Consider the following 26171-nt stretch of genomic DNA (forward strand, 5'->3'; position numbering starts at 1 on the left):
TACCTGCGTAGTCACCGACAGTGTCCACGGCCACAGGACCGGATCCGGCCCCGCGAGTGTGTGTCCAGAAGGTATGGCGTTGCACCGTCCACGTACGCAAACGCAAAGTCGCCGTTTGCCATCGACGTCGACGACGGTACAAAGCCCATGCCGACCCAGCCCGTGCTCGACGGCACAGACATACCCAGTGTGATTGTCGTGTCAGTACCGGTGATCGGTTGCCAGTACACCCGCATGCCCTGGCTCCCGACCTCCATGCACGACATGCTGCTAAAGTTGGGCTAAAGTTCGGCGTCGGGGCCGGCGTTGGTGCGGGGGTGGGCGCAGGAGTAGGCACAGGAGTAGGCGCAGGAGTAGGCGCAGGAGTAGGCGGAGGCGTGGGCTCTCCACCCGTCGTGCCGCCGCTCGTCCCGCCACTCGTTCCGCCACTCGTTCCGCCGCTGCACGACATCACAGCAGTAAAGTCGATCATCTCTGTTCCCCGCGCCGTGTGGTAGTCGCTACCGGTCGGCGGGTTCGACGGCGTCGCTGCAGAGTTAAACGCCCACGCAACCAGATTCGGGCCGGCCACAATGTCGCGGTCCTGGCTATCGCCGGTCACAAGCGCACGTGTAAACTGCGCCTGCAGCACACCGCCAAAATTCATCACTGTCGTACCTGTGTAGTCACCGACAGTGTCCACGGCCACAGGACCGGATCCGGCCCCGCGGTGTGTGTCCAGAAGGTATGGCGTTGCACCGTCCACGTACGCAAACGCAAAGTCGCCGTTTGCCATCGACGTCGACGACGGTACAAAGCCCATGCCGACCCAGCCCGTGCTCGACGGCACAGACATACCCAGTGTGATTGTCGTGTCAGCACCGGTGATCGGCTGCCAGTACACCCGCATGCCCTGGCTCCCGACCTCCATGCACGACATGCTGCTAAAGTTCGGCGTCGGGGCCGGCGTTGGTGCGGGGGTAGGCGCGGGCGTCGTGCCACCCGTTGTTCCTCCGCTTGTACCACCTGTCGTACTACCACCTGTCGCACTTCCACCAGTTGTACTGCCGCCAGTCGTTCCAGTTGTCGTGCCACCACTTCCTCCCGTACTCGTCGATGCAAATTCGTCGATGTCTGGTACATAGTCGACGTAATCGTCCACAAAGTCGGACGGTGTGCCGCGCGTGTCCACAGACTTGCCTTGCACAGCATAACCACCACTCGTCGTAAACGAGCTCCACTCGGATGCTTGCATCATAAACTCAGTGTTGTTGCCCGACGCCGCGTACGCGTACGACCCGGCATCCATCGGTCGCCATACCCATGCGCTGCTCTTGTCCTGGCGGTCATACACATACCCAATCCCGTTGAGCATCATTGCCACCGCATACTTTCCAGGCAGGTACTCGTAGCCCCAGTTGGTCGAGTTGGGCTGGATGAAAAACGCAAGATCGCCGTCCGTCGACCCGACAGGCCCGCGCATCTCGCCAAATCCATGCACCACCTCGTCGGTGCTGCTGTACCGCAGCATGACAAAGTCGTCGCCGGCCCGAAGATCGTGCTTGTACGGCTGCGCATCCGCGGCAGACAGTCCGTCGTTCGTGCCGTCGACCACGTACGTGTGGTTGCGCATCATCCAGTCCCACACCTCGCCGTCCACAAGCACGTTGCCTGCCACAAACGGTGGAGGCGGCGGAGGGGGCGGAGGCGTCGTACCACTCGTCGTGCTACCACCAGTCGTACTGCCACCAGTCGTACTACCACCAGTCGTACTGCTGCCAGTCGTGCCACCACTGCCACCTGTGCTCGTCGACGCAAACTCGCCGATGTCTGGCACATAGTCCACGTAGTCATCCACAAAGTCCGATGGCGTTCCACGCGTGTCCACAGACTTGCCGTTCACCAGCAGATCGCCACTCGTCGTAAACGTGCTCCACTCTGAAGCTTGCATCATAAACTCGGCATTGTTGCCCGACGCCGCGTACGCGTACGACCCGGCATCCATCGGCCGCCACGCCCATACACTGCTCTTGTCCTGGCGATCGTAGACATACCCAATCCCGTTGAGCATCATTGCCACCGCAAACTTGCCCGGCAGAAACTCGTAGCCCCAGTTGGTACTCACAGACGGCTCGATGAAGAACGCAAGGTCGCCGTCGGTCGACCCGACAGGCCCGCGCATCTCGCCCAGCGCCTCGACCTTGCTTCCGTCGCTGTCAAACCTCAGCAGGACAAAATCGTCGCCTGCCCGCAGATCGTGCTTGTACGGCTGTGCGTCTGCAGCAGAGAGTCCGTCGTTCGTCCCGTCGTTGACAAGTGTGTGGCTCTTGGCCAGCCAGTCCCAGTCCTCGCCATCCACAAGCACCGAGCCAGCCACATAGGGCGGTGGTGGGCTCGGCGGTGGGCTCGGTGGTGGCGGGCTCGGCGGTGGCGGCGGGCTTGGCGGTGGTGGCGGCGGGCTCGGCGGTGGTGACGGACTCGGTGGCGGTCTCGGCGGCGGCGGCGGACTCTGCGTCGCAAACTCGCCGATGTCAGGCACATAGTCGACATAATCGTCCACAAAGTCGGACGGTGTCCCGCGCGTGTCCACAGACTTGCCATGTACCAGAAGATCGCCGCTCGTCGTAAACGAGCTCCACTCGGACGTCTTCATCGTAAACTCGGCGTTGTTGCCCGACGTCGCATAGCCAAAGCTTCCAGCCGACATCGGCCGCCACGCCCATGCATTGCTCTTGTCCTGGCGATCGTAGACATACCCAATCCCGTTGAGCATCATCGCCACCGCAAACTTGCCCGGCAGAAACTCGTAGCCCCAGTTGGTACTCACAGATGGCTCGATGAAGAACGCAAGGTCGCCGTCGGTCGACGCCACAGGTCCGCGCATCTCGCTCAGCGCCTGGACCTCGCCTGCGTCTGCAGCAAAGCGAAGGCGAACAAAGTCGTCGCCAGCCCTCAGCTCATTCTTGTACGGCTGTGCGTCTGCAGCAGAGAGTCCGTCGTTCGTTCCGTCGTTGACAAGTGTGTGGCTCTTGGCCTGCCAGTCCCAGTCCTCGCCGTCGAGCACCACGTCGCCAGACTCGTACGGCGGCGGCGGGCTGGGTGGTGGTGATGGCGGAGGCGGGCTCGGCGGAGGAGGTGGCGATGGCGGCGCCGGAGGTGGCGATGGCGGCGGAGGGTATGCAAACTCGCCAATGTCAGGTACATAGTCGACAACATCGTCGCTAAAGTCGGCGGTCCCCTTGGTGTCCGTCGACACGCCGTACACCTCGTACTGGCCTGCGCCAATGGTAAACGTCGACCACGCCGCAATCGCCACCCGGAACTCAACCACTGTCGAGACCCAGGCATGTTCGTACTCGGATCCGCTCGCAAGCGCCTTCCATGCCCACAGAGTGCCCGTCCCTGGTCCATCGTACACGTAGCCGATGCCGTTGAGCATCATAGCCACTGCAAAGACGCCCGTCCGGAACTCGTATCCGCGATCGGTCCCACCTGACGGCACAATAAAGTATGCCAGATCACCTGGTGCAGACTCACTCGATGGTCCCTTCATCGTTGTTGTTGCATAAACAGACGTCGTGTCCGACGCGTACCGTAGCTGAAGAAAGTCGTCGCCCCCCGCAAGCGGGTGCTTGTAGGGCGCTGGATCCGCGTTGCGGAGGCCGTCGTTGAACCCATCATCTCTACTTGTGTGCGGCACAGATCCCCACTCGGAGCTGGAGCCGTCAATCACAATGGCAAGCTCGTCGGCGGCAAGCCTAGCTGCATCTTCGCCTCTCCCGCTGTCGCCCGCTCGCTTGTTCTCTGCCTGCGCGCGTACTGCCCCATCATCCGAGGCGACATCGCCGAGAACGCCTAGGCACATCATCGCCAAGCAAACAAGAACAAGTACCGTAACAATACCCTTGTACTGCACTGCTGGCCCCATCTTTGATCTTTGTGGTTACCGTTCGACGTTGGGTGTACCAGCTCGCGTCAACAGCCGCCGAAATGGCACCAAAGCCGAACAAATCCAAAATCATGCCCAGCCGATCGATCCAGCCCATTCTCTCCCGCACCTGCTGCCCACCTGCTCCTGCCCTACCAAACGCGACATGGGGCATATCTCCATCGGCGATCAAGACGCGCTTGGCAGATAGTCTGGCCGTCTAAACTACCAGCCAGTCTCCTTCTCATCGCTTGCCATCGCGCTGTTGCGCCCCGCATCGTTGCGCCCCGTGCTGCCGCCTGACGCTGGCCGGGGCGAAACGAAATGGTGGTGCGGCACAGGAAAACTGCACATTTCAATTGCCGGGACACTCCCACTAACCCGCACCGTCCCATGCTGCCATCACACGTTGTGGTTCCATAGCCCCGCAACGCAGACCCACTGTCTCGGGCCAGCACCTAGCTCTCGTCGTAAAGGTAAGCCCGCTGTATCCGCTGGTCCTGTTCGGCAAACGGCAGGAACAACAGAAACAACAAGCAGGCTTCTTGTCACCTCATCTCGGGCGTGCCGACGGCGACCGCGCCTCTGTCCGGGAACAGCTTGATCTGGGTAAGATAATTGCGTCGGAACGCATCAGGGTGCTTTGGCACAATGACCCCGGTCCGTGACGGTTTGACCAGTGCAAGCTCCTGTAGAGACTGGTAGGACGGATCCAGCCGGAGCGAACCGTCAAACTGGCGCAACTCACGCTGCTGCGCCCGCGCGTACGCCGCGTACGCCGCGTCGCCGTCCCCATCGCCTGAACCGGGCAGCGGCGCTACAGATCCTGTTTCAAACGACCTGATAGCCACAATCGACTCGAGTTCGACTTTGTCTGCCACCAGCGCCTCGCCCATCGCCTGCACCGACGGAAGCGACAACGAGCTGATCAATCCGGCCATGCTGCTACTGCAGCAGCTACTGCTGCTGCTGCTCCTGTCAGCGCTCGACTCATTCCATATCTCATCCTCCTCCCCGCACTCATCCGCCGACGTCTCGTTCCCAGTGGTGCCAAAGGCAAAATCGTTCGCAGCGTCGGTCTCGTTGCTACAAGGCAGCGCCTTGTGGGCAACCGAGACGTACCGCACAAACCGCTTGAGCGAGGCTTGGATGAGCATGTGCAGCAGGAGTCACGAAAAGCAAACAATGCACACACGCGCGCGCACGCGCGACACAGCAAACACACTATGTCCCCCCCCCCCCCCTTCCCCTCCCCCCTTCCCCTCTCTCCCTCATCAGGCAGTCGCAAACAGAGAGTCACTCGCGCCAAAATGACTTGCATTTTTGGCGCGCAAAACCAGCGCCACTTCACCACCACCACCACACCACCACCACCGCTACCACCACCACCACCCCCGCCTACATAGGGGGGAAGTCTCACCATGGACATCTCTGCTCTCTCCTCCTCGGCTTCTTCCATTCCAGACGACTTTGAAGCTTTCCTTGATGCTTCCATCTCAGACTCGGAGCCTGACATGGACCTTGGCGCTGGTCCTGGCGCTGGTCACGCCGCCAATGGTGGCACTGCCAAGCCGCGATATGCGTGGGAAGCCATGGCGCCTGCCTTTGCTGAGAAGAGCTCGTCCGTCACCACCACTCGCCCTACCTCCTCTGCTCGTCCCGTCACCGCATCGACGACTACTCGCTCATCATGGATGACTCAGCGCTCAGCCTCCCGTCCCGCCACCGCCGCGCCTGCGCAAAGTGCGTCAAAGTGGCTTAAGCCGACTGTGGTCGATGCCCGGCCCCGCGAGCTGTGCCGACGTCAGCCAAGGCCTCGTCATCGGCTTCTGCCTCGCCATCGCCAGCTTCATCGGTCGCCTCTTCGGTAGCGTCGTGCTCGCTGAACCTATCGCTTTCCATGGACGACGACACGCTTGGCGCCCAACGGTTGCAGCACCCTACGCCTGCTGAAGTCCCGGTTCTACCTACGCCTGCTGCTGATCTTCCGCCGCCGACCCCGGCGCATGCCGTGAGGTGGTCAGGTGATCGCGACGGCTCGTCGGTCTCGCCCGAAGTCTCGCTCATTGCCGCTGGTCCCTTTGACGAGCTCGTCCGCGCCGACGCAGGCGCGCCTGCAGCCCATGAGGCATCCGCCTCGCCGCACGGTTCGTACTCCTCGCGGTCGCGATCCCGCTCCCGCTCCACCCCACTCTCCGACAAGCTCGAGGAGCTCGCTGCGCTTCGTCTCAGTGACGCCGACGACTCGGCAGCCAAGGCAGAGTTCTTTGCTCGCAAAGAACGTGAGGGCCCTGTCAACTACGGCGAGCTCCTTGCCGAAGCCTCGGCCTCTGACGACGACTCTGACGCCGGCTCAGTCTCGGGCCTCACCGTCCCGCTTCAGCCGACCCTCTCGGCGACGCCGACTCGCGCCCCAGCGCCGGCTGCGGCCTCGTTCCGGGAGCCGTCCGCTGAGCTCTCCAACCAGCGCGCCACTGCAGAGCTCCGCGCAGAGCTCACCCGTTTGTATGCCCAGCTTGCAGAGGCCCAGGATGCCACCGTCCAGGCCAAGGCAGCCCTCGCCCGCCACAAGCGCGAGGCTGAGCGTGCCGCCCGCATCGCCCACGACAAGGCCGACGCCACCATTAAGGGCCTTCGTGCAGAGGTCGATGAGCTCCGCACAAAGCTCGCTGCCCCTGGTCGTGGCTCTACCCTCCGGGCCACCGCTCTCCGCGACGGCGCCCCGGCCTCGCCACGCTCTCGCCCGACGAGCTCTCTCGGCTTGCCGCAGACGTCAAGGAGCAGGAGGCTCTCATCCAGGGCTTCCAGCGCGAGAACGAAAAGCTCTGTGCAGAAATCAAGGAGCTCAAGACCGCCACCGCCTCGCCCGCAGCTGCATCCCCCGACGCCGCCCCGGCTCGCCGCACACCTGCCCCGGCTTCGCCCTCTGTGCTTTCCTCGCCCGCACCTTCTCAAGACCCCAACCCTGAGCTTGTCGCCGAGCTCGAGGCGGCTCGCACTCGCGAGCTGGAGCTCAAGTTTGAGCTCGACAAGAGCCGCAAGGAGAAGAAGGAGCTCGCTGCCCGCGTCGCCGGCATTAACCTCGACACTTACGAGGCGACGCTTGCCGAGCTCGAGGCGCTCAAGGCCAAGGCTGCTCAGGAAGCCGACGACGCCGCTTCCCGTGTGGCATCGCTCACGTCCAAGCTCCGCTGGTATGAGGAGAACCAGGAGCTCATCGACGCATCCGACGCCGAGCTGGCCGACGCTCGTGCCACCATCGAGGCACTGCGCCTTCGACTGGCCGATGCCGGCATCAGCAGCCCTGACACCCACGACGATGCTGCCCGCAAGCGCGCCGCCGCAACCCGCGCTGCCGACAAGCGCCGCATCCGCGAGCTCGAAGCCCAGGTCGCCAACATGGACGAGGTCATCCGCAACCGCTTTCCTGACTCCATCCCCGAGCTCATTCGTGCTGCTGCTCCGTCGTCCGACGACAACGAGACCATCGCCTTTCTCAAGGGCGAGCTCGAGCGCGTCAACGCCGCCTTTGACGCTGCCCAGGACAAGCACTCGCGTGAGCTCCGGGTCCTGCGCCAAAAGCATGAGAAGACCCGCGCGTTCTACGAGCGCGAGCTCGAGGCCGCCGCTGACGGCGCGCCTCGCCCGCGTCGCAACCCGCCGCCCACACGTGGCCGTGTAGCCGAGCTTGAGCGCACACTTGCCAACGTCCGCTCGCTCTACCAGCGCAAGCTTCGTGACGCAGACGCCAAAATTGCCCGCCTCGAGGCCCAGGCCTCGGCTCCGCCGCAGGCTGCATCCCGTCCGGCCTCTGGGCCGCCCGGCCGCGTCCGTGCCCTCCGCACCAAGATCCGGACCCTCGAACGCGAGCTCGCCGAAGCCCGCGCTGCCAATGCCCAACTCCGCGAGCTTGGTGACTCGGCTCCGGACCCGATCGCACTCGACGAGCTCCGCGCCCGCAATCGCGAGCTCGCCGAAGATCTCGATGCTGCTCGCGCCGACGTCGACGATGCTCGCGCCGCCGCAAACGCTGCTGAGCACGCTCACGCCGCAGAACTCAACGCCATCACCACAGCGCACGATGCAGCCATGGATGCGCTCCTCTCCAAGCTCGACACCGCCGAGTGGAGCCGCCGGGCCAAGAACCAGCCGCCTGCCTCTCCGCCGCCGCCTCCCACCGCTCTGGAGAACAAGGAGAACGACCCAGTCCCGCCCACGCCGAAAGCTCAGCGTCAGCTCAAGTCACAGGTCGACCTGGTCCTCACCCGCCTCGAGGCTCTCGAGGCTGCTCACTTGGAGCCGAGCCCGGCCGTGCCAGCCCCGCCGCCTCCGGCCCCGGTGGCAGCCGACGAAGTCACCGCCGCCCTCGACATGTACCGCTCCAAGGTCTCGAACATGCAATCCAAGCTAGTCCTCGCCCACGCCCGCATCGCCGAGCTCGAAGAGGCCAACGCCGAGCTCCGCATCGAGGCCTCCAAGCTGCGCTCCTCGCCGGCGCTGACCAACATCGCCAAGCTCGCCCGCAAGATTGAGGACATGGAAAAGCGGCACATGCTGCGCGAGCTCGAACTCGAGTCTATCATCGAAGACACCAAGACCTCATCCAAGCTCGACCTCGCCCTCGTCAAGAAAGAGCACGCCAACCAACTTGCCGCCAAGAACTCAGAAATCGCTATCTTCCAGAACGAGCTCGACTCGCTCCTCGGCACTGTCGACGTCCTCCGCGCCGCTCTGGTTTAGCCGCCCGTCCATCAACCACTCGCTTACACAGACCGCTGCAGCTCGCACAGATCAAACTGCCGGTGCGGCCGCGGAAGGCTCCCGTCCGCCACCACCCCAAACACATCGCAGTCCCACACCAGCCAGTACCAGCGCACCGCCGAACGTACAGGACAGAGCAGGCCGGGTGCTCGCCGCACGTTCGTCGTCTCGTCGTCCAGCTCGACTACTCGCGTCAGGCCATCGCGCGAAACACATCGCCCCGCCCATGGCGTGAGGTGTGTCACCACGCAAAGACCCTCCGCGCCATCGTCCACCTCCCACACCACTCGAGCTGCCGGCTTGCTCCCCTCAAAAGCAACTGCCAAGAGCTGGGTCGGGTGCGCCAGTGCAACCAAGAGCTCGCCCGCGGCCGTCGCAACCATCGGGCCTATCTCGCTTCCGGTCGGCGCCCGCCAGTGATCCAAGAGAACCCATCCCGCCCCGGCCCGCAGCCACAAACCGACGACGCCGTCAAAGCTTGCGGTCGCCACCCGCGAGTCTGGAAGAATTGCCAAGGCATGGATTGGTGACGAGTGCAAAACAAGCGACTCGGCCTCGTATGCCACCTCGGACAGCTCCACCTCGTGGAGAACGCCCGAGGCTCGCCCAACTAGAACCCGCTCGCCAGGCAGGACTGCCATCGATGTCACTGCATCGCCGGCGTGGATGCAGCCAAACGCCGGATCATGGCCATCTAGCCGCGCTGTACCGACCGCTCCGCCGCTCGTACCCAGCACCAGCACATCGTCCGAGAGCCACTCGACGGCGCACACGTCCCGGCACACAACACGAGTCCAGATAGGAATCTGGATTCCGTACCCGTCGTCGTCCTCCCGGATGGTGGCAACCCAAACACCCGGATGGGCAAGCCACGCCAGCCGGTCGCCACTCGGGTTGATCGCCGCGTCAGCCACCATCGACACGTCCATGCCAGAGTCGCCGAAGAACACAGCCCGCGACGCTGGCTGCACGCCGTAGTCGAGCACGCGACCGCTCATCCGGAGACTTGACGACATCCGCAAAAGCAGCATCCGCAAGTCAGCATCGCCATCGACATCGAATGCATTGTCCGCCACCGTGACCGACACCAGTCGCGACTGGTCGTCGGCCGACGCAAAAGCATTGACTAGCGCGAGGACGCCAACGGCAGTCAGCTCGTTTCCCGCCACCGAAACATCAGTTACATGCGGCGCTCGCTTGTCGAGCAGCACGCGTGCCAGTGCCACTCCAAACTCATCGTGCAGCCCGGCTTTGGAAAAGTCGGCCCGGCAGATAGCCAGCGTCGACGCTGTCACGAACCTCGGAGTCGGCTCGGGCCGGACCAAAGCATCCAGAGCAATGCGGATCTGCGGCCGGACTGCCTGTCGCACAAGACTCGGCGATCCGGCGGTCACCTCGTAGTACGTCCCGCACAGATCCATGTCGGACGAGAGCTGAAGCCAGGCGAGATGAGGCGCGGCCGCCTCCAGCGCAGCCACGTCGCCGCCGCCGAGCAGGGTGCAGCCGGCAAGGTTGACCCGGGCCAGAGCCCAGTTCCGTCGCTTGCTTGTCATCCACAACAGCGAGTCGAGCGCAGTGCAGCCCGAGACATCGAGGTCGACAAGCGAACCTCGTGATGCCGCCATGATCGTTGACAGTCGGGTGCTTGTGACCGCCGTGCAGCCCGAGAGTACCAGCCGCCGCAGGCGGAGCTGCGGAAGCACGTTTAGCAGCGAGACTTGGACCTCAAGCTGTGCCGATGCCCATGGAAAGTGCTCCAGAAATGTCTCGATCCAGGCATCAACCTTGAGAGCTGCCAGCGCCCGAAGCCGGGCGTCGGGTGTGTCAGTCTCGTCGTCCGCCTGCGCTGATGACGTCGAGGTCATTGACGACCAAATCTGGGCGAGCGATGCGGTCGAGGCGGAGACACTCGGGGTAGTAGGCTCGCTGAGCGATTTGGCTACTTTGCGGAAGACCTTGAGGGGAGTGTGTCCGCGCTCGGAAGCAATTCGCGCCCGGTACCGGTCGACTAGCCGGGCGTCGATGGCACCGGCGAGATCCCCGAGCGCGAGCGTCCCCACATCGCGCGACGCTGCCACCGTCTTGGCGGCATAGAGCCTGTTGAGAAGGACAGAGAGGTACGCAGGGCGAACAAGATCGTCGTTGTCTCTGCATGCTGCGCTCATCCACGCCTCGACCACTGCTCGCGGCGCCAGGGCTGCAAGTCGAGCGTGGACTGCCTGCGGAACGGTGCTCTCCAGCACCGCACGCGAGGCGAGCAAGATTGACGCCAGCGATGCCGACGAGTTGAAGGGTGCAGGCTCGGGGCCGCCCACGTAAAGTAAGCCCGACTCGTCGATTTCGTACGCGTCCGGCCCGCAGTGTGCGAGACCGGCAAAGAGCGAGAGAAGCACGGCGTGTGCAACGTGCGGCAAGTTGGTCACCCGCTCGAGCACAGTACTCGAGGTCGCCGTCAGCGCCTCGGTCAGTGGCACCGCCGAGGCCCGCCGCAGCCGGAGCCGATACTCTTGGAGTTGGCCGCGGATGACAATGTAAACCGACGTAGCCGCAGGTGATGATCCGGCAAATGCAATGTCCGAGATTCGCCCAGTAGGCGGGCCGAGTGCGAGTGCGCCGAGTGCGTGGATGGCGTGGTACGTTCGGGTGGCGAGCGGCGAGACCGCAGGTTCGAGAACTGCCTCCAGCTGCGCGTTTCGCCAAAAGATCGACGCGCGGGGGAGAGCAAAGACAGCAGCCGGGGTAGCATCCAATGCAGCCACGGCCTCCGGACTCAGCAACCGCACACTCTGTGGCTCGATGCCGGCAAAGCATGCGCCGTCGCCAAGCCCACTGGCGACGGCGGCGCGCTGGCCCTCAAACTCAGGGTCGTCCCGGACTGCAGGCGAGACCCGCACCGCCGAAAATGAGTCCAGCGCAAGTCGGAGCAGTGCCTCTTCGTGAAGCAGCGGGTTGCCTAGCGCGTCCTTAGCGGCCATCCTGGGCGGCAGCTGTGAGGTGCAGAGAGCGTCGATGCCGGCAGCGATCGGGCCGAGCAACTGAGCAGCATCGTGCGCCAAGGCCTGCATGGTAGCAAACGATGGCGCATACGCGTCCCGCAGCGCCATTGCCTGCTCAAAAATGACAGCCAGCGCCCGGGCGACTGGCGGAGGGAAAGCCTCAAGCGTTGGTCCTGAGAGGCAATCGAGGCGGTCGACTGTGAAGAGGATACGAGCCGCATCATGCGGCGCCAGCGCCAGCATGCATCCGTCTGCGAGCAACGAAATCGGACGAAGAATGAGCGGCTTGAGATGTGCAGTGCCCGAAAAGGCCCCAGTGCTGGTCTGCGGCGCAAACACACCGTGAGTCTTCGAGCAGTTGCGCGAGAGAGAGTAGAGACCGAGCTCTTGAGACGGCGAGGCAAAAAGCTCTGCCAGTCTGTCGATGTAATCACCGTAGAGAGTCCGGGAGCCTGCAACAAAGCACGCGTTTCGCAGCGCGCCAGCAATTGGGTCAATGTCAGCGTTAGGCTCGGTGGCGAGCCGGCGAAGCTCAGCGCGTTGCCGCTCAATGGCCTGGGTAACCGTCAGCTGCATGTGCCGCGGCGAGAGTAGCGCCTCGTCGAGATGAAAGCCTGCAGGACGCGAAAGCACAGCATACGGTCCGATGTGGGCCTGCGTCTCGCCAAACGCCACCATGCAGAGCTCGATCAGAGTAGCGAAGATGTTGAGCCACGAGGCCTCATCGGCTGTGGGCTTTGACGCAACAAGGACCATGCAGTCGATGTCGGACGAGGCAGAGAGCTCAGAACGCGCCATCGAGCCGAGGCCTAGCAGCGCGTACTCGAGTGGTGGTGTCGGAAGCAGCGGGAGTACAAGCAAGTGGATGACATGGTGAAAAAGTGCGGTGAGCCGCGGCGAGAGCGGCTCGGCCCGCTCGGCCGCCTCCGCCTTGACTCTAGCCAGCATCCGCTGCAGAGTGTCGGCGACGCAGCCCATGGCGAGAGAGGCTGACTCCACAGGCGGCAGCTGCTGCAACGAGGCGCGGCCGAGGACGTTCGCGGTGTGGACGAGATCGCCAACAGCGGGGTCGTCTGGTCCATACACGCGCGCGACCGTCGACGCGATGATGACCAGGCGATCAAAGGTCTCGCGGAGGCCGTCCTCGCCCAAGCCAAGCATGTTCATGGGTGAAGCAAGGTCTGCAGTGCTTGCCGAGAGCGCAACTCGGGGCGCAGAGTCGATCCCATACTTTCCGAGCGCCGTCGTGAGGAGGACGTCAAACGGGGACGGGCACCAAGCGGGAGTGAGGCATAGAGAAGCGCCGCGGTCATGAGCTCGCCGGCATCAACAAAGAGCTCAGCGAGAAAAGCAATGAGCTGGTGCGGCGGCGCGTTGCGCGCCGACACCAGCACGTCGATGCAGAGGTTGATGCTCAGCGCCCACGGCGGAGTCGGACTGCGTCGCTTGTCATAGGCCAGCAGCAGCGGCATGAGGCTCGTGACATCGGCAGGAGCAACCTCACCAGCGGAGACTGCTGATCGCAGACAATTAACAGCATTTGAGATGTCATCAGAGCTTGGGCATGGCTTGTCGCTCTGCATGGCATCGCCTGCATCGGCCTCCCGCGACCCGCTCGATCCAGCCACCGTCCCAGACTCGTCCACCGACTCTCTTGCACCTGCCACAAGTTCCTGACCCGACCCGACATGAAGCACCTTTTCCAGTAACGCCGTCAATGCAGCCACTGCCGACATAGCACACGCCGCCTTTGGTTGTGCTGGAGCAGGTGCGACAGGTGTCATCAGTGGTAGTGGTGGTGGTGGTGGTGGTGGTGGTCACGTTCTGCGTGTGCGCGAAGAATGGTGGGTCCATGCGCACGCGTGCATCACTTTCCCCCATGAGACACCTGACACGGCCACGACTTTACGAGGCGTACACGGCGGGTGGCCAAACGGGAGCAAGGTTACTTCATCACACACTGAACTTGCCTGGGGGGAAAGGGGGTCACAACCATGGCTTTGACTTTGTGGGTGTGCTATTTCGTAGCTCTCCTTGCCTTGGTGCCTGTGGTAGAGCTCACACCAGTCGTACCCGGACAGCGAGACGCCCTTGTCGACCTCTGGATCTCCACAGGAGCGGAGCGATGGATCTCATACAATGGATGGAACACAACGAGTTCGTACTGCACATGGTATGGGGTGGGCTGTGATGGAGAGCTGGTCACCGAGCTCGTGCTGCCGGCCAACAACCTCGTTGGGGCCCTCGAGACACACTTGCTCGCCCGCTTTGCGGCGCTGGAACGAGTCAACCTCGCCCACAACCAGCTCGTCGGCCACCTGCCGTCCCTCGTTGAGCTGTCTCGGCTGAAGGTTCTCAACATATCTTACAACGCGTTTCAAGGCTCGCTACCGGCCTTTCATCCTGAAGCCGCGGTTGAGGTCATCGATCTCGTCGGCAATGCCTACTTTGGCCCGCTGGATCTCTCAGCCAACGTGGTCAATCTCACCCACTTTGACGCCTCGCGCAACTTTTTCCACGGCAGCATCTTCCCACCGCTCCTCTTGACCGCATCCGGCATGGTCCACTACTCGGTTGCGCTCAACGAGCTCGCCGGCACTCTCCCGGATTCGATCTGTGCCTCATGGCCAAGGCTCGCCCATCTCAACCTCGCCAACAACGACGGGCTGGGTGGCACGCTGCCCGCAGCACTCGCAAAGTGCAGTCAGCTGGAGTTCCTCTCGCTTGGCTTTCCTCGCTCTCTGGCTCGCTTCCTCCCGAGTTTTCAACACTCTCGCAGCTCTCAACTCTTCAGATCCCGTCGGCATCGCTCTCGGGCACCATCCCCGACGGCTACTCTGCGCTGACGCGCATGGTCGACCTTCAGATCTCGTCGAACGATCTCGAGGGCACCATCCCGAGCGATTTGTTTCAAAGCATGCCACGGCTGACTACGCTTGTGGCCGAGAAGAACCCCATGCTCTCGGGCCAGCTCCCGCCGTCGCTCTTCTCGTCGCCGCATTTTGATCTGGACTATGTCAACTTTGCGTGGTGCAATTTTCCGGCTTCCTCCCGCCTCACGTGGCGCTTCTCACCGCGCCGCGACTGACCATGCTCTCGGTGGCGGGCAACCGCCTGGAGGGCACCATTCCCGAGGTCTCGAACACCACATTTGCTTTTCTCGAGCTCCTCGATCTCAGCTTTAACAACTTGTCGGGCACCATCCCGCCGTCGCTGGCTCTCTCGACGGCGCTCTCGTCGTTTGTCGTCTCGCACAACCCGCGGCTCTCAGGCTCGCTCGCCCATGCCTTTACGCCTTCGCTCACCTACCTCGACGCATCGTACTGTGGCTTTTCTGTCCTCCCGGACGGGATCGAGAGCCTCTCGCCGAGGTTGCGTTTCATCGACGTCTCGCATTGCCAGCTGAGCGGACTCCTCCCGCCGGGCCTCATCGGCGAGCGGTTGCTCTACCTCGACGTATCGTACAACCTCGAGCTGCTCGGTTTTGCGGCCGATGCATCCATATCAACGTCCTCGATCTCCTTTCTTTTCTCTCCAACACTGCCCTTACCGTGCTTCCAGAAGTGTTTTCCTTTGTGGGCTCGGACGGCTCGTGCTCGTTTTCATCGTCACTCTTTGCGCTCGACATCTCACACGTCCACATCCACCCGCAGTTCTCGTCGCAGCTTACCTTTCGCGAGCTGATGGCCCAGCTGACCGTCGGCGGTTTGCCAAAGCTCTCGGCGTGCTTTGAAGAGCGGCTCACGCCATATCCGATCATCGAGGTCTTCTGGCCGCAGCTGACCCAGATGGTGGCGTTCCTGGCGTCCAACATTTCGCTCACTGGCGACGTGAGCATGCTCATGCGGATGTTTCCCGCACTGCAGGTCATTGACCTCTCGCACAACAAGCTGAGCGGCGTCATTTCAGACCTCCCGGCTCACCTGCTGGTCGGCGATCTGGCAAGCAACGAGTTTCGCGGCGAGCTGCCGTCGCGAATCCAGGTCAACATCGACTCGCAGCTGCTCTCGCTCTCGGTGGTGGGCAATCCGGAGATGCGCGCGGCCAAGCTTCCCGGTTATCTGGAGCCGTTTAGCGGCGCCGACCAGCTGGTCTCGTCGATGGTCTTTCCGGACAGCCACTACTCGTGCCCGCTCCTGACCGACGCAGCGACCGGGACGACGGCGCTTCAAGTCGATCCGAGCTACTACGCGTGGACCTTGTGCAACTGCCTTGACGGCTACATTGGTGTGGTGGATCCGGAGAGCGGATCGGCCGGTTGCCAGCCGCTCGACTCGCTGTGCATCATTCCACGCGCCAACGAGCTACAGGCGCTGGGTGCATCGTGCGGTCGTGCGTCGGGTCGGTCGCTGCAGCTTGCGCCTGGATGGTGGCCGTCGCCGCAACCGCAGGCGGCGCGGCGGTTCATCTGGTGTGGAGAAGAGCTTTGCAACCCAAGAGGCACAGTGACGTGTGTCTCGCAGTCGTTTGGCTCCCCGCTTGTCTGCACTGCCGCGAGCAGTAGCGAGTACTGCGCCACAGGCTATCGGTCTCGGCTGTGTTCGCAGTGTGACGTGGGCTACTTTGCGGCGCTGGGCAAGTGCACAAAGTGCACGCATTCAAACGCGTCGTCGTCGATTGTCCGCAACCCGTGGTCGTGGATTCTTTTGCTTGTCCTTCTCTCCGTCGCGCTCCTTCTCGAGTGGATGCTGACGCGCGATACAAGGTCGTCTAACCTGTTGCTGCTGCATGCGGTACGGACGCGCGAGCTCGGGCTCGGCGAGCCGGGCTTTTCGTGCCGCGCGCTGGTCCTGCGGGTGCGCCAGTACAGCCAGGAACTTGTGCTTGTGGTTCTCTTTGTCATCACCTTTATCCTTGTCTCGCTCCTCGGCATCGCCACAGTGCTCGAGGAGATAGTACTCATAGTGGGACTGGCGGTATTGGTCTTGTTTGTCTTTGCGGCCAAGGCCAACTACTTGCGAAATGCCGAGCTTGCATCGCGTGCGACGCGACCACAGACGGCGACGCAGCTCCACGCGCTGTTCCGGATCATGCTTGTGTACCTACAGATGCTCGCGTCGCTTGTCGACGCCCAAGCCGGCGTGTGGACGCCGTCGCTCTCGTGGTTTGTGCGGCTCATCCAGCGCGTCAACGTCCGGTGGGAGGGCCTCGACTGCGTGGGATGGAGCTACGGCAACAAGCTCGTACTCTTTTGCGCCATGCTGCCGGCACTCATCGGAACGGTGGCGATCATGTGGGCTGCGCGACGGGCAACATACGTCTGGAGATTCGCTCGGAGCAGGGCTCGGCTGGAAGCCGTGTTCTCGGTGAACGGCGCCTCGCCGCGCGGCGAGACCACCCAGTTACTGGCGCCGGTCCAGGGGAGCCACGGGACGCACTCACGGGTGAGCGCGCTCCGCAATCAGTTTGCAGCCATGCGGGTAGCGCTTGACAACAACTCGCTGGCCATGGTGTTCTTTCTCGCCTTTGTCTTTGCCTTTCCCATTACCCAGCACACGCTGACGGTGCTCCACTGCGCGCCTTCGGCTGATCCGCTCGAGACGGCATCGTACATGGTGGCGGCGCCATGGATCTCGTGCCAGTCGCACTCGTACCAAGTGATGGCAACGGTGGCGGGCGTGACGCTTGTGGCTGTGGTGGCTCTGGTCCTGGGCGCCGGCTGGCTGCTGAGCGGGGCAGTGCTGCGGGCTCGCCGGCGGGCGCGCGATCTCTCGCCGGTCTTGCAGAACACGGCCCAGTTAATGTTTGGCATCTTTGGGACGCAGGTGTGGTGGTTCGAGTTTGTTATTCTTGCGCGCCGATTTGCGGTCGCGCTTGTACTCTCGCTCCTCCCGCCCGTCGATTCGCCCGTCGTGGCCGGATCGCTTATTGTGGCGCTGCTCCTTGTCTCGCTTGTCGTTCAGTGCCGTCTGCGGCCGTTCCTCTCGTCCTCGGCGAACTTGATGGAAGAACTCTCACTGGCGGCGCTTGCTTTCTCCTACGTGGTCATGGCCATGTCATTCCTCAATCCACGGACGTCTGCGGACGATCTCACCGTTGTCGGCTCGTCGATCATCGCCCTCAACGGCGTCGTCGTCTGCATCTTCCTCTTCCACGTCGTGCGGATCGTGATCCAGCCCAGCAGTGACTCTGAATCATGTCGCTAATTTCACTCAATCACATACACAAAGCCTCATACTCGGCCTCAATCCCTCGGCCCATGTGAGCAGCCGCCCCCCTCCCGGCGCCCCCTCCACACTTTGTCGATGCCATCCATCCATCACCAACAGACCTCCCGCCACCTCCCCCCCCCCTCTTCCCCCCCACTTACTCAGCCCAGCACCACCTCCCCTCCCCCACCACCTCACGCTCATTGAGCTTAGAGGAGGCAAGACCATGGACGCGTCACTGTTTGAAGGGTTTGAGGAGGAAGAGCCCGTCCGCAACAGATTCCGTCACTTTTCATCGTCGTCGTCATCGTCGTCGTCGTCGTCGTCGTCGTCGTCGTCGTCGGCAGCGGCGGGTGCGGCGGCGGCGGCGATGGCGGCGGAGGTGGCGGCGGCGACAGCGGCCTCTGTTCAGTCGGCTGTTGGTGCTGGATCGGCGACGGGGGCGAGTGGCGGTGGCGGATCGGCTTCGGATTCTGAGGAGAGGCGGAGCGGATCAAAGGCAGGAGAGAGGGCAGCAGAGACGACAAGCGATGCATCGCTGGAGGCAAAGGGCATCAATGCGGCGGTGGTAGCGGGCATGGGTCCGCCTGTGGTTCGGGTCATCTTTTACGCGGGCATGCCACTCGATGCGAAGCGGAAGATCGAGGACGCTGTGCAGGCCGTGGTGGATCGTCTGCCGCCGTGGACGGCGCCGGAGGAGGCATCAGCGGCCGAAGCTGCTCCGCTTGACGATCAGTGCTACTTCCGCGGCTCGGATCTGATGGTTGACACCATGGACTCGGCGGGGTATGCCACCTTCCGACGGGCAGCAGGTGAGCTCGGGACGCCGGCCCGGCTGGCGCAGGGCGCAGACGACAACATCCCGCGGTACGCGTCGACCGAGTCGGCCGCTCTCGGCGAGACCATCGACGCCAATGACAATCCGCGCGACAGGCTGGATCGGTGCTTCAACTGTGGGAGGCCCGGACACAAGGTCACCGAGTGCTCGATGCCCTTCGACGGCGCACAAGTCTCGGCCAACCGCAGCAAGGCCATGGCCAGGCGCCCGCCGCTGGCGCCGGCCGATCGCGATGCCCGCCTCGCCTTTCTGGCCAATATGGCCACCGAGCCCATCGTCGCCGGCGCGGATCTTTCTCAGGATCTTAGACGCGCACTGGGCATGCCGCCGTCGGCACCGTCGTCCGACGCCCCGTTCTTCTCCAAAATGTTGTACTGGGGCTATCCGCCAGCATATGTCAAGTACAAGCCGACGGTCAAGCCCAAGCTGGGCGAGGACTATCTGCAGCTCTCGTTTGCCCACGGCGAGGCCGGGACCGAGCCAGTCTTCAAGGCTTCGCTCCCGGGCCTCACTGTCTGCGCCGATCGCGGCCGCGTTCTCCAGCCCGATCCGTCGGCCCCTCCGCGCGTCGCGCGCCCGCATCAGCACCAGCGCATGCCGCCGCCGCCCGGTCCGCGTCGCCACATCCCACCTCATCTCCACCACGCACGGCATGCCCGCCACCATCGTGGCCCGCCGCTCCCGCCGCCGCCGATGCACCATCGCCACCCGCCGCCGCTCCCGCCCGGGCCACCGCCGACTGTCCCGGCTGTGCCCGCAGCTGCCGCACCTCATGCGACGGCGCTGCCGCAGCACTCCCGCTTTGCGCCGCAGCAACAGGCGCCGCCGCAGCAACAGGCGCCGCAGCAGCAACAGGCGCCGCAGCAGCAACAGGCGCCGCCGCAGCAAGCCAGTCTCCCGCCACACCTCCGCTTTGCGCGGCCGACTCCGGCCGATGAGCCAACTTCGCCGGCGTCCGACGTTTACCCCGATTCGCCGCCGGCATCGCCGCCGCCGTTCCCCAACCTCCCGCCGACGCTCACCGAGGCTTCGCGGAAGCGGGCGCTCGAGGCGTACAACGCAATGCCTCAGGGCCCGCCGGTGAAGAGGTAGAGTGCAGCTGCAGCCCTCACGCTAGCGGCGCGCCGCCCTTTGTGGTAAACGACCACTTGCCGGTCTCGGCGTCATGATCGGCCTGCATGTCGATGTCGGGATACCGGGCACCGTCGCCAGGCTCGCGTGCGCCGATCTCCAGGATCACCGCCTCGGCCTCGCTCACGTTCTTGATGCAGTGGCCGTTGGCCTTGCCCGCTGGAAAGCCTACAGCTTCGCCCGTATGCAGCACCCGCTCGCCGCACTCGGTCACCAGGACGACCTCACCCGAGACCACAATGACCATCTCATCGTTGATCGTGTGCCAGTGCCGCTGGGCCGTCCACGCGCCTGGCGCCAGCGTCGTGCGATTAACACCAAACTGGCTCATTCCCACCGCATTGCCCACCGCTTGCTTCGTCCGGCCCTCGCACACACCATCATACGGTGGCGGATACACCGTCGTTGTCCTCCGTGCCACCTCGGTCGCCATCGCCACAACCGTGAATGCCATCGCGCTCGCATCCGCGGCCACTCCCTCTTCCCCCACAGCCGGCACACTGGCCCCAGTCAGCCTATCTTGCGCAGACATGTAGTACAGGCCGCAGTGTGTGTCTTGAGTGCGGTGTCGCGTCTGGCAAGCAAGTGCGCGACAAGCACGAGCTCTCCATCCGCCTTGCTCACAGGCACTCATCCGATCGCTCCCCTGAGGTGACCATCGCGGGCGATGATGCCCCATCACGTAGCCTCGGCCCACCACCATACACGAGGATCGCTACACGCGGTAAGGCTTGGATCGGTCAAGATGAGCTGTGACATCTCGCCACCGGCCGATGTGGCGGCTCGGCTCGGGCGGGGTCGAGCCGTCGGCTTCAGCTCGAGCTCGTACGACTCAACTCGAGCAGTGGCTGGGCAGCCGAGGATGGATGGCGACGGCTTTGTGGTGGTAGGGCGCAAGAGAGGCGGGAAGAGGGTGCGGCAAGGGCGGAGGGGGGAGGAGGTGTGTCCAAGGAGGTGCCTGCGAGGCAGCGAGGTCAAGAGCCCGAGGACGAGGTCGGTCGAGGTGGCGAGCTGGCGGCTCTCGTCCACGGACGGGTGCAGTCGGCGGTGGACGAGCTGCGGCGATCGGATTTTTGGCACGTGTTTGCGGAAGACATCCTGCCGCGAGTGCAAGAGCTGGCGGAGGATCGACGGGTAGTGGTGCTGGCGGCTGGGCTCGGACGGATGGTTGGATCGCGGGTTGCGCAGCTACAGCTGGCGCTCTTGCTGCAGTTGGCGGATGCGCTCGGTGCAGATCGGGAAGCCGGCGACGTCAAGGTCTTTGATCCTGCCTTTGACGAGGGCAGCGATGTGGCGGCGCTCGCCAGCCTGCCTGATGAGCTTGGCGGGCCGCTCGAGGTGGCTGCGGCGTGTCTGACCAGCGCTGAGCTGGAGGATGCCCTGGCAAACAGTGCGAGTGGCGATGGCAACGTGCTCCTCATTTGCTACCTTCCGCACACCGATGCTGAGTTGACGGCCCAAGTGCTGACGGCACTTGAGACTGCGGGTGAGAACGCAGCGGTGATCGTTGCCAACTCGATCACGGACCACGTGGAGCTGGTGGAGGCTGTGGCGACGTACAAGCGCAAAGGGTCCGAGACGCTTGTACGTGCGCTGCGCGAGGCGTGTGTGGTGGCGGACGAGGTGCCGCTGCCCGAAGCCGAGGCGCACGCGCTGTGTGTGGGTGCGTTCAATGGCCTTGCGCTCCACGTCGTCGCCTGCGCGAACGCGATGTGAGGGCGAGGTCGGCTGTAGTTTCAATGCGCTTGCACGTGGCTATGTGAACTGAAAGTTGACAAAGAGCGAGGCCATGGGCACCGGCACGTCCTTAACAGTCGAGAGCTGGACGTGGCGGTAGCCGGAGCGGATCGAGGTGACGGGGAGGGCGGCGTAGGCGATAAAGTCGTCCTTAGAAAAGTTGTCCGAGTCCATGACGCGGAAGAGGACGACGGCGAGCTCGGGGGCGGCTAGCTTAAAGGTCGTCTCGTGCTCCCAGACTGGATTAAACCCGTTGTTCTTGACGACCTTGGTCTTGGACGATGCAATGTCTTGTGGAACGCCAAAGACGGAGACTATGACGTACGGGTCGATGATATCACCCTTGGCGCCCGAGATGCGTGGGAGCTGCCAACCAGACTTAACCGAGACCTTGCAGGACATGACATGCGACTCGAGGGCAGAGGGCGACCACTCGATAGCCGGCGAGCGGAGGTAGTACGGCTTGAGCTTGTAGCCCGAGTTCCCGTTGTCGTTGAAGAAGCCTTGGTTGAGCCACATGCGGAGGCCTGCGGTCTGGTAGTTGAGGGCGACGAGCTGGGCGCCGATGCACCAGGCCGGGAACGGGTCGTAGTTGGACGAGTCGAAGCGGGTGCCCTTGGGGTAGACCCGGGCGAGCTGGCGCTTGCAGTAGTCGACCATGGCAGCCGACGAGAGCTTGACCAGCTTGCCGATCTTGTTCTCGGAGAACGAGCTCATTTTCCGGGCGTCGGCCAGCTCGGAAGTGAACGATTTGAAGTGGACAGCTTTGAGGTGGATGAGCTGTGAGAGCTCGGCGGCGACCTTTTCTTTGGGTGCCTTGGCCTTGGGCGTGACAGCGCGGGCGATGCCCTTGGTCATTGACATGGTTGTGGATGAGACCTTGCGGGTGAGCGAGCCGAGCCTGCCGAGGGTGGAGCGCGAGCGCGCCTTTGACGAGCTGCCCGAGTTGCTGCCCTCGCCGCCAAAGCCATCGATGGCGTCGTCGAGCTCCTCGTCGGTATCAAACTCGTCAGACTCGAGCTCTGAGTCATCGTTGTCACCGGTGTTGTTGCTCGCCGACGAGCGCGAGGCCTTTGCGCGGCCGTCGCTTTCTTCCTCCTGCTGCTCGTCGGCGCCCTGGGCGACGCCTGAGCCCCCGGCTGCAGCCGCTTCGTCGTACTCGTACTCGTACTCGTCGTCCGAGATGGTATCGCTGACGACGACGGTCTTGCCCTTGAGCAGGATCTTGTGCTTGAGCTCGTTGGGCGAGGGCAGGGCGCGCGAGGAAGGGAACGGCGGAGGGAGCATGTCGCCAAAGACTTCGGTCATGATGTCGGCCATGACGGCCTGCTGGGCGTGAGAGCAGTGGTTCTCGAGTGAGAGGATGACTGGATAGTCGGAGACGGCAAAGGCGTGGGTCTTGATGCACTCAATGACGTCGCGAAACTTGATGCGCGAAGTGAGGGTGCGGCCGTGGTAGATGAGCGGCTCGTTGTCGGGCCCGTCCCAGCAGTCGAGCTCGACGCAGCGGCAGCCCTTCTTGAGCGCATACTCGTACATCTCGACCGAAGACGCGCCCTTGAGCTGATCGCCACTGCAGTAGGTATTGTGCGACGAGGCAACAAAGTAGTGCGAGAGCGGCTGGTCCATGTTCTGGTACACTCGCTTGTGCTCGGGTGCCCGCCACGAGTTGTGCACCTCGGACGTCATGTAGCTCGTAAAGCCCGATAGGTACAAATGCCGTGCCGAGTCGGAGCCCTCGAGCGTGTGGATGAGGCCGACAACGTCGTTGACTGTCACGCCGAGCTCCATCTGCTCGTTGATGAGGAACTCGCGGAACTGCTCCGGCGTCAGGTGGTCGCTGTTGCCCGAGTACTGCGCAAACACCGCGTTGATCTCCGGCCGGTTGCGGAGGTTGTTGAGAAAGGCCATAAACTCGGTAAAGTTGAGCGTGCCGGACTTGTCAACGTCGACCTCCTGTCAACGATGTGAGCGTTGTGGTCAGTGAGTCCCAATCCTCCCCCCCCCCCCTGCATACACTCACCCACGCCACACATAACCACCACCACACATCGGTGATGCCCTCATCACACACCACACACGCAGCGGCTGTCATCACAGTCATCCGTACGTTAAACTTGGACTTGAGCACCTTCTTCTTGACAGTGAGGTTGAGCCTCGGAATGAGGGCAGCGATCTGGCAACATTGCCATTGATCGAGGAGGCGGGGAAGGGGAGCAGGGGAGCAGGGGAGAGCGAGCGAGAGCGAGAGAGCGAGCGAGCGAGAGAGCGAGCCAGCGAGAGAGCGAGCCAGCGAGAGAGCGAGCCAGCGAGAGAGAGAGCCAGCGAGAGAGCGAGCGAGAGAGAGAGAGAGCCAGCGAGAGAGCGAGAGAGCAAGCGAGTGAGCAAGCGAGCGAGAGAGAGCCAGCGAGAGAGCGAGAGAGCAAGCGAGAGAGCAAGCGAGCGAGAGAGCGATGCGGACCCAGAGCGCAGCCACGGACAAGACAACCCACACATCACAGATGAGTGCACACATACATACACACATACACATACACATACACATACACATACACAAACACATACACGCACAAGAACAACACAATCACCTGCACCATAGCCTCCCCGAGAGCCTAGATGTCGTCCAAGGTGATGACCAGCAGTAGCTAATTCGCCCCAACCAACCACCGCATCGCGCCGCACCACCACCGCACCGCACCACCACCACAGGGAAGCCAGGGAAGCCAGGAAAGCCAGGAAAGCCAGGGAAGGAGAGGAAGGAGGGGGATGGGATGGGCAAGGTCAGTGCGCAAGACGTATACACACTACATACCTCTTTGCGGTTGAGCGAACCGTCTCCGTCTGTGTCGGCCTTGCGCCATTCACGGGCAACGAGGAGGAAGAACGGGTCGACGTCCGGGAGTGCGGGAGCTGTCGACGACATGACCACGGAATAGAGTCAGGTGCTTCTCAAACAAAGCCCAAAAAAAAATAAAAAGAAAGAAAGCAACCACAAAGGCAACGAATTGCTACTCAACAGCAGCTGATCAAGAGCTATCGCATCCGACTCACTTGGCCTTGGGAGCATGAACATCGACATGCTGGAAGGGTGTAGCTTGGATGGGAGAAGAGCGATGTGGGGTTGGGGCGGGAGGATGAGGCAGCAAGATCGCGCTCCCCGCGAGGCGTTTTTCAGGTCGATGAAAGATAGTGGTCCTGAAGAGCAGCTTGCGAATGATTGTAGCTAGTTATAGATGGGTAGGGCGAGGTGGCTGGTTGCTTACGGGCGGGTGCATGTATTGATGGTTTTAGGGGGTTCAGCGCTGATTAACCAAGCCCGAGTATCGGGGTGTGATGACGAGACACACAAAATCATGATCTCCGATTTTGGCTTGCTCAGCTTCGAGCTCGCTGTTCAGTGGCACAGATCCACTCGCGTCGTCCATGGGACGCAGACTAAAGACGCTACGCCGACCCCGCATGCACGGTTGGAGCCCATCTTCTCCTCATTTTACGGTCTCCCGCAGTCACAGTCGAGATCGGACAAAGTGGTCGAGCTCCAGCCCATCCAACGAGCCGAGGAACGTTTCCAGCGCGCCGGCGTACCAATCTGGATGGAGCATGAGGTGGGTGCAGTGCGGCGGGACCCGAGTACCGTCTGGTGTGGGCGGGACCGGGTAGAGCTCGGCACGTAGGCCGGCGGTGACGAGGGCACGGGCCTGGGCCTCGATAAAGTCTGCAGGCGCGATGTTGTCGCTGGGCGAGTAGAAGAAGGCGACGGGGGCGCGGAGCGGCGGGCGCGGGAAGATCGATGTCCAGAACCGCGACTTCCACTTGCCGACCCAGGCGTTGAACGGCATGACCGCGTTCCAGTACAGCCAGAAGACGGTGTAGAGCGGGCCCCACGCGAGCCGCGGGAGCGACGAGACCTCCATGACGGCGTTGGTCCCGTTTGCAGCCGAGGCGTCGATGGGCGTCGAGTCAAAGACGACGCCAGCGACGGCGTGCTTGACCTGCGGGTAAAAGCCTCAATCCAGACAAGCATGCGGATGTAGATGTAGACCGAGCCGGAGAAGACGTGAATGACAGCACGGGTCTTCGGCTCGTCGTCAACGAGCGCTGCCAGCGCCGCCACAGTCTTGTGAGCAATGCGGCAGGCGCGATCGACGCCGTACGTATCCGGCAGCGTTGGAGTGAAGAGCAGCCTCTTGCCAAAGCCACATCTCCCATACACCGCTGCGTACTTTCCCATCTGCGCTCTTGTCGAGTAGTTCCACCCGAGCAAGAGGGCCAGCTGCGAGCTCCTCTTGGGCCGCGGCGCCGGCAACGAGATGGAATCGAGGTCGCTGATGCGGCGATCTTCATGGTCAGGATGGCAAGTAGCGTGGTCATCGACTTCCAGCCACATGCGATCGTTAAACTCGTCGACCTCGCCCGCCAGCTCGCCCTTTGAGCGGAGGATCTGGACGTCCTCTTCGGTCAGCTCAAAGTCAAAACCAATGTCCTCGAGCCGAGCATGAGCACAGCCTGGGTGCGGGACAGGAACAGGAGGCAACTGCTGTGTCCCATGTTCTCTATCCATACTCTCTCGCCCGCACGCCCTTCCTCCACCCGCTCTCGGCCTCGGAGCGCAGTGTTGCGTGTCGAACCTTCGCCCCTGTTGCCCCCCCCCT

At 63.0% G+C, this 26171-nt stretch overlaps 11 protein-coding genes across 11 annotated transcripts; 5 read left to right on the forward strand and 6 right to left on the reverse strand.

Moving 5' to 3' along the window:
* Window positions 1–11: 11 nt before the first annotated feature.
* On the reverse strand, window positions 12–3931 carry AMSG_00877 (uncharacterized protein; the record flags this gene model as incomplete). Its single annotated transcript, XM_013906602.1, has 3 exons — window positions 1090–3931; window positions 338–1005; window positions 12–281 (listed from the first exon to the last, which is right to left on the reverse strand). Exons 1-3 carry the CDS (start codon window positions 3905–3907, stop codon window positions 12–14), a joined length of 3756 nt encoding a protein of 1251 aa, XP_013762056.1. The 5' UTR covers window positions 3908–3931.
* Window positions 3932–4455: 524 nt separating this feature from the next.
* On the reverse strand, window positions 4456–5064 carry AMSG_00878 (uncharacterized protein; the record flags this gene model as incomplete). Its single annotated transcript, XM_013906603.1, has 2 exons — window positions 4456–4831; window positions 4940–5064. 2 exons carry the CDS (start codon window positions 5062–5064, stop codon window positions 4456–4458), a joined length of 501 nt encoding a protein of 166 aa, XP_013762057.1.
* Window positions 5065–5807: 743 nt separating this feature from the next.
* On the forward strand, window positions 5808–8948 carry AMSG_00879 (uncharacterized protein; the record flags this gene model as incomplete). The annotated part of the gene is made up of 2 exons (XM_013906604.1): window positions 5808–6585; window positions 6678–8948. The coding sequence occupies 2 exons, from the start codon at window positions 5808–5810 to the stop codon at window positions 8645–8647; spliced, it is 2748 nt and encodes a 915-aa protein (XP_013762058.1). The 3' UTR covers window positions 8648–8948.
* On the reverse strand, window positions 8628–13315 carry AMSG_00880 (uncharacterized protein). The gene is made up of 2 exons (XM_013906605.1): window positions 12941–13315; window positions 8628–12869 (listed from the first exon to the last, which is right to left on the reverse strand). The coding sequence occupies exons 1-2, from the start codon at window positions 13245–13247 to the stop codon at window positions 8671–8673; spliced, it is 4506 nt and encodes a 1501-aa protein (XP_013762059.1). The 5' UTR covers window positions 13248–13315; the 3' UTR covers window positions 8628–8670.
* A 488-nt stretch (window positions 13316–13803) lies between these two features.
* Window positions 13804–14752, forward strand: AMSG_00881 (ATP binding/protein serine/threonine kinase; the record flags this gene model as incomplete). Its single annotated transcript, XM_013906606.1, has 3 exons — window positions 13804–13825; window positions 13861–14334; window positions 14364–14752. The coding sequence occupies 3 exons, from the start codon at window positions 13804–13806 to the stop codon at window positions 14750–14752; spliced, it is 885 nt and encodes a 294-aa protein (XP_013762060.1).
* A 595-nt stretch (window positions 14753–15347) lies between these two features.
* AMSG_00882 (uncharacterized protein) lies at window positions 15348–17810 on the forward strand (the record flags this gene model as incomplete). Its single annotated transcript, XM_013906607.1, has 1 exon — window positions 15348–17810. One exon carries the CDS (start codon window positions 15348–15350, stop codon window positions 17808–17810), a length of 2463 nt encoding a protein of 820 aa, XP_013762061.1.
* A 229-nt stretch (window positions 17811–18039) lies between these two features.
* AMSG_00883 (uncharacterized protein) lies at window positions 18040–19805 on the forward strand (the record flags this gene model as incomplete). The annotated part of the gene is made up of 1 exon (XM_013906608.1): window positions 18040–19805. The coding sequence occupies one exon, from the start codon at window positions 18040–18042 to the stop codon at window positions 19741–19743; it is 1704 nt and encodes a 567-aa protein (XP_013762062.1). The 3' UTR covers window positions 19744–19805.
* Window positions 19719–20337, reverse strand: AMSG_00884 (cupin domain-containing protein). Its single transcript, XM_013906609.1, has one exon. The coding sequence runs from the start codon at window positions 20312–20314 to the stop codon at window positions 19760–19762; it is 555 nt and encodes a 184-aa protein (XP_013762063.1). The 5' UTR covers window positions 20315–20337; the 3' UTR covers window positions 19719–19759.
* A 307-nt stretch (window positions 20338–20644) lies between these two features.
* On the forward strand, window positions 20645–21498 carry AMSG_00885 (uncharacterized protein; the record flags this gene model as incomplete). Its single annotated transcript, XM_013906610.1, has 2 exons — window positions 20645–20668; window positions 20764–21498. 2 exons carry the CDS (start codon window positions 20645–20647, stop codon window positions 21496–21498), a joined length of 759 nt encoding a protein of 252 aa, XP_013762064.1.
* A 4-nt stretch (window positions 21499–21502) lies between these two features.
* Window positions 21503–24448, reverse strand: AMSG_00886 (phospholipase C delta isoform). The gene is made up of 3 exons (XM_013906611.1): window positions 24332–24448; window positions 23630–23695; window positions 21503–23475 (listed from the first exon to the last, which is right to left on the reverse strand). Exons 1-3 carry the CDS (start codon window positions 24440–24442, stop codon window positions 21538–21540), a joined length of 2115 nt encoding a protein of 704 aa, XP_013762065.1. The 5' UTR covers window positions 24443–24448; the 3' UTR covers window positions 21503–21537.
* A 549-nt stretch (window positions 24449–24997) lies between these two features.
* Window positions 24998–26067, reverse strand: AMSG_00887 (uncharacterized protein; the record flags this gene model as incomplete). Its single annotated transcript, XM_013906612.1, has 3 exons — window positions 24998–25511; window positions 25538–26025; window positions 26055–26067. The coding sequence occupies 3 exons, from the start codon at window positions 26065–26067 to the stop codon at window positions 25026–25028; spliced, it is 987 nt and encodes a 328-aa protein (XP_013762066.1). The 3' UTR covers window positions 24998–25025.
* Between the last annotated feature and the right edge of the window lie 104 nt (window positions 26068–26171).

The sequence above is a fragment of the Thecamonas trahens genome (genome assembly GCF_000142905.1).
Source record: "Thecamonas trahens ATCC 50062 unplaced genomic scaffold supercont1.4, whole genome shotgun sequence".
Lineage (NCBI taxonomy): Eukaryota > Apusomonadida > Apusomonadidae > Thecamonas > Thecamonas trahens.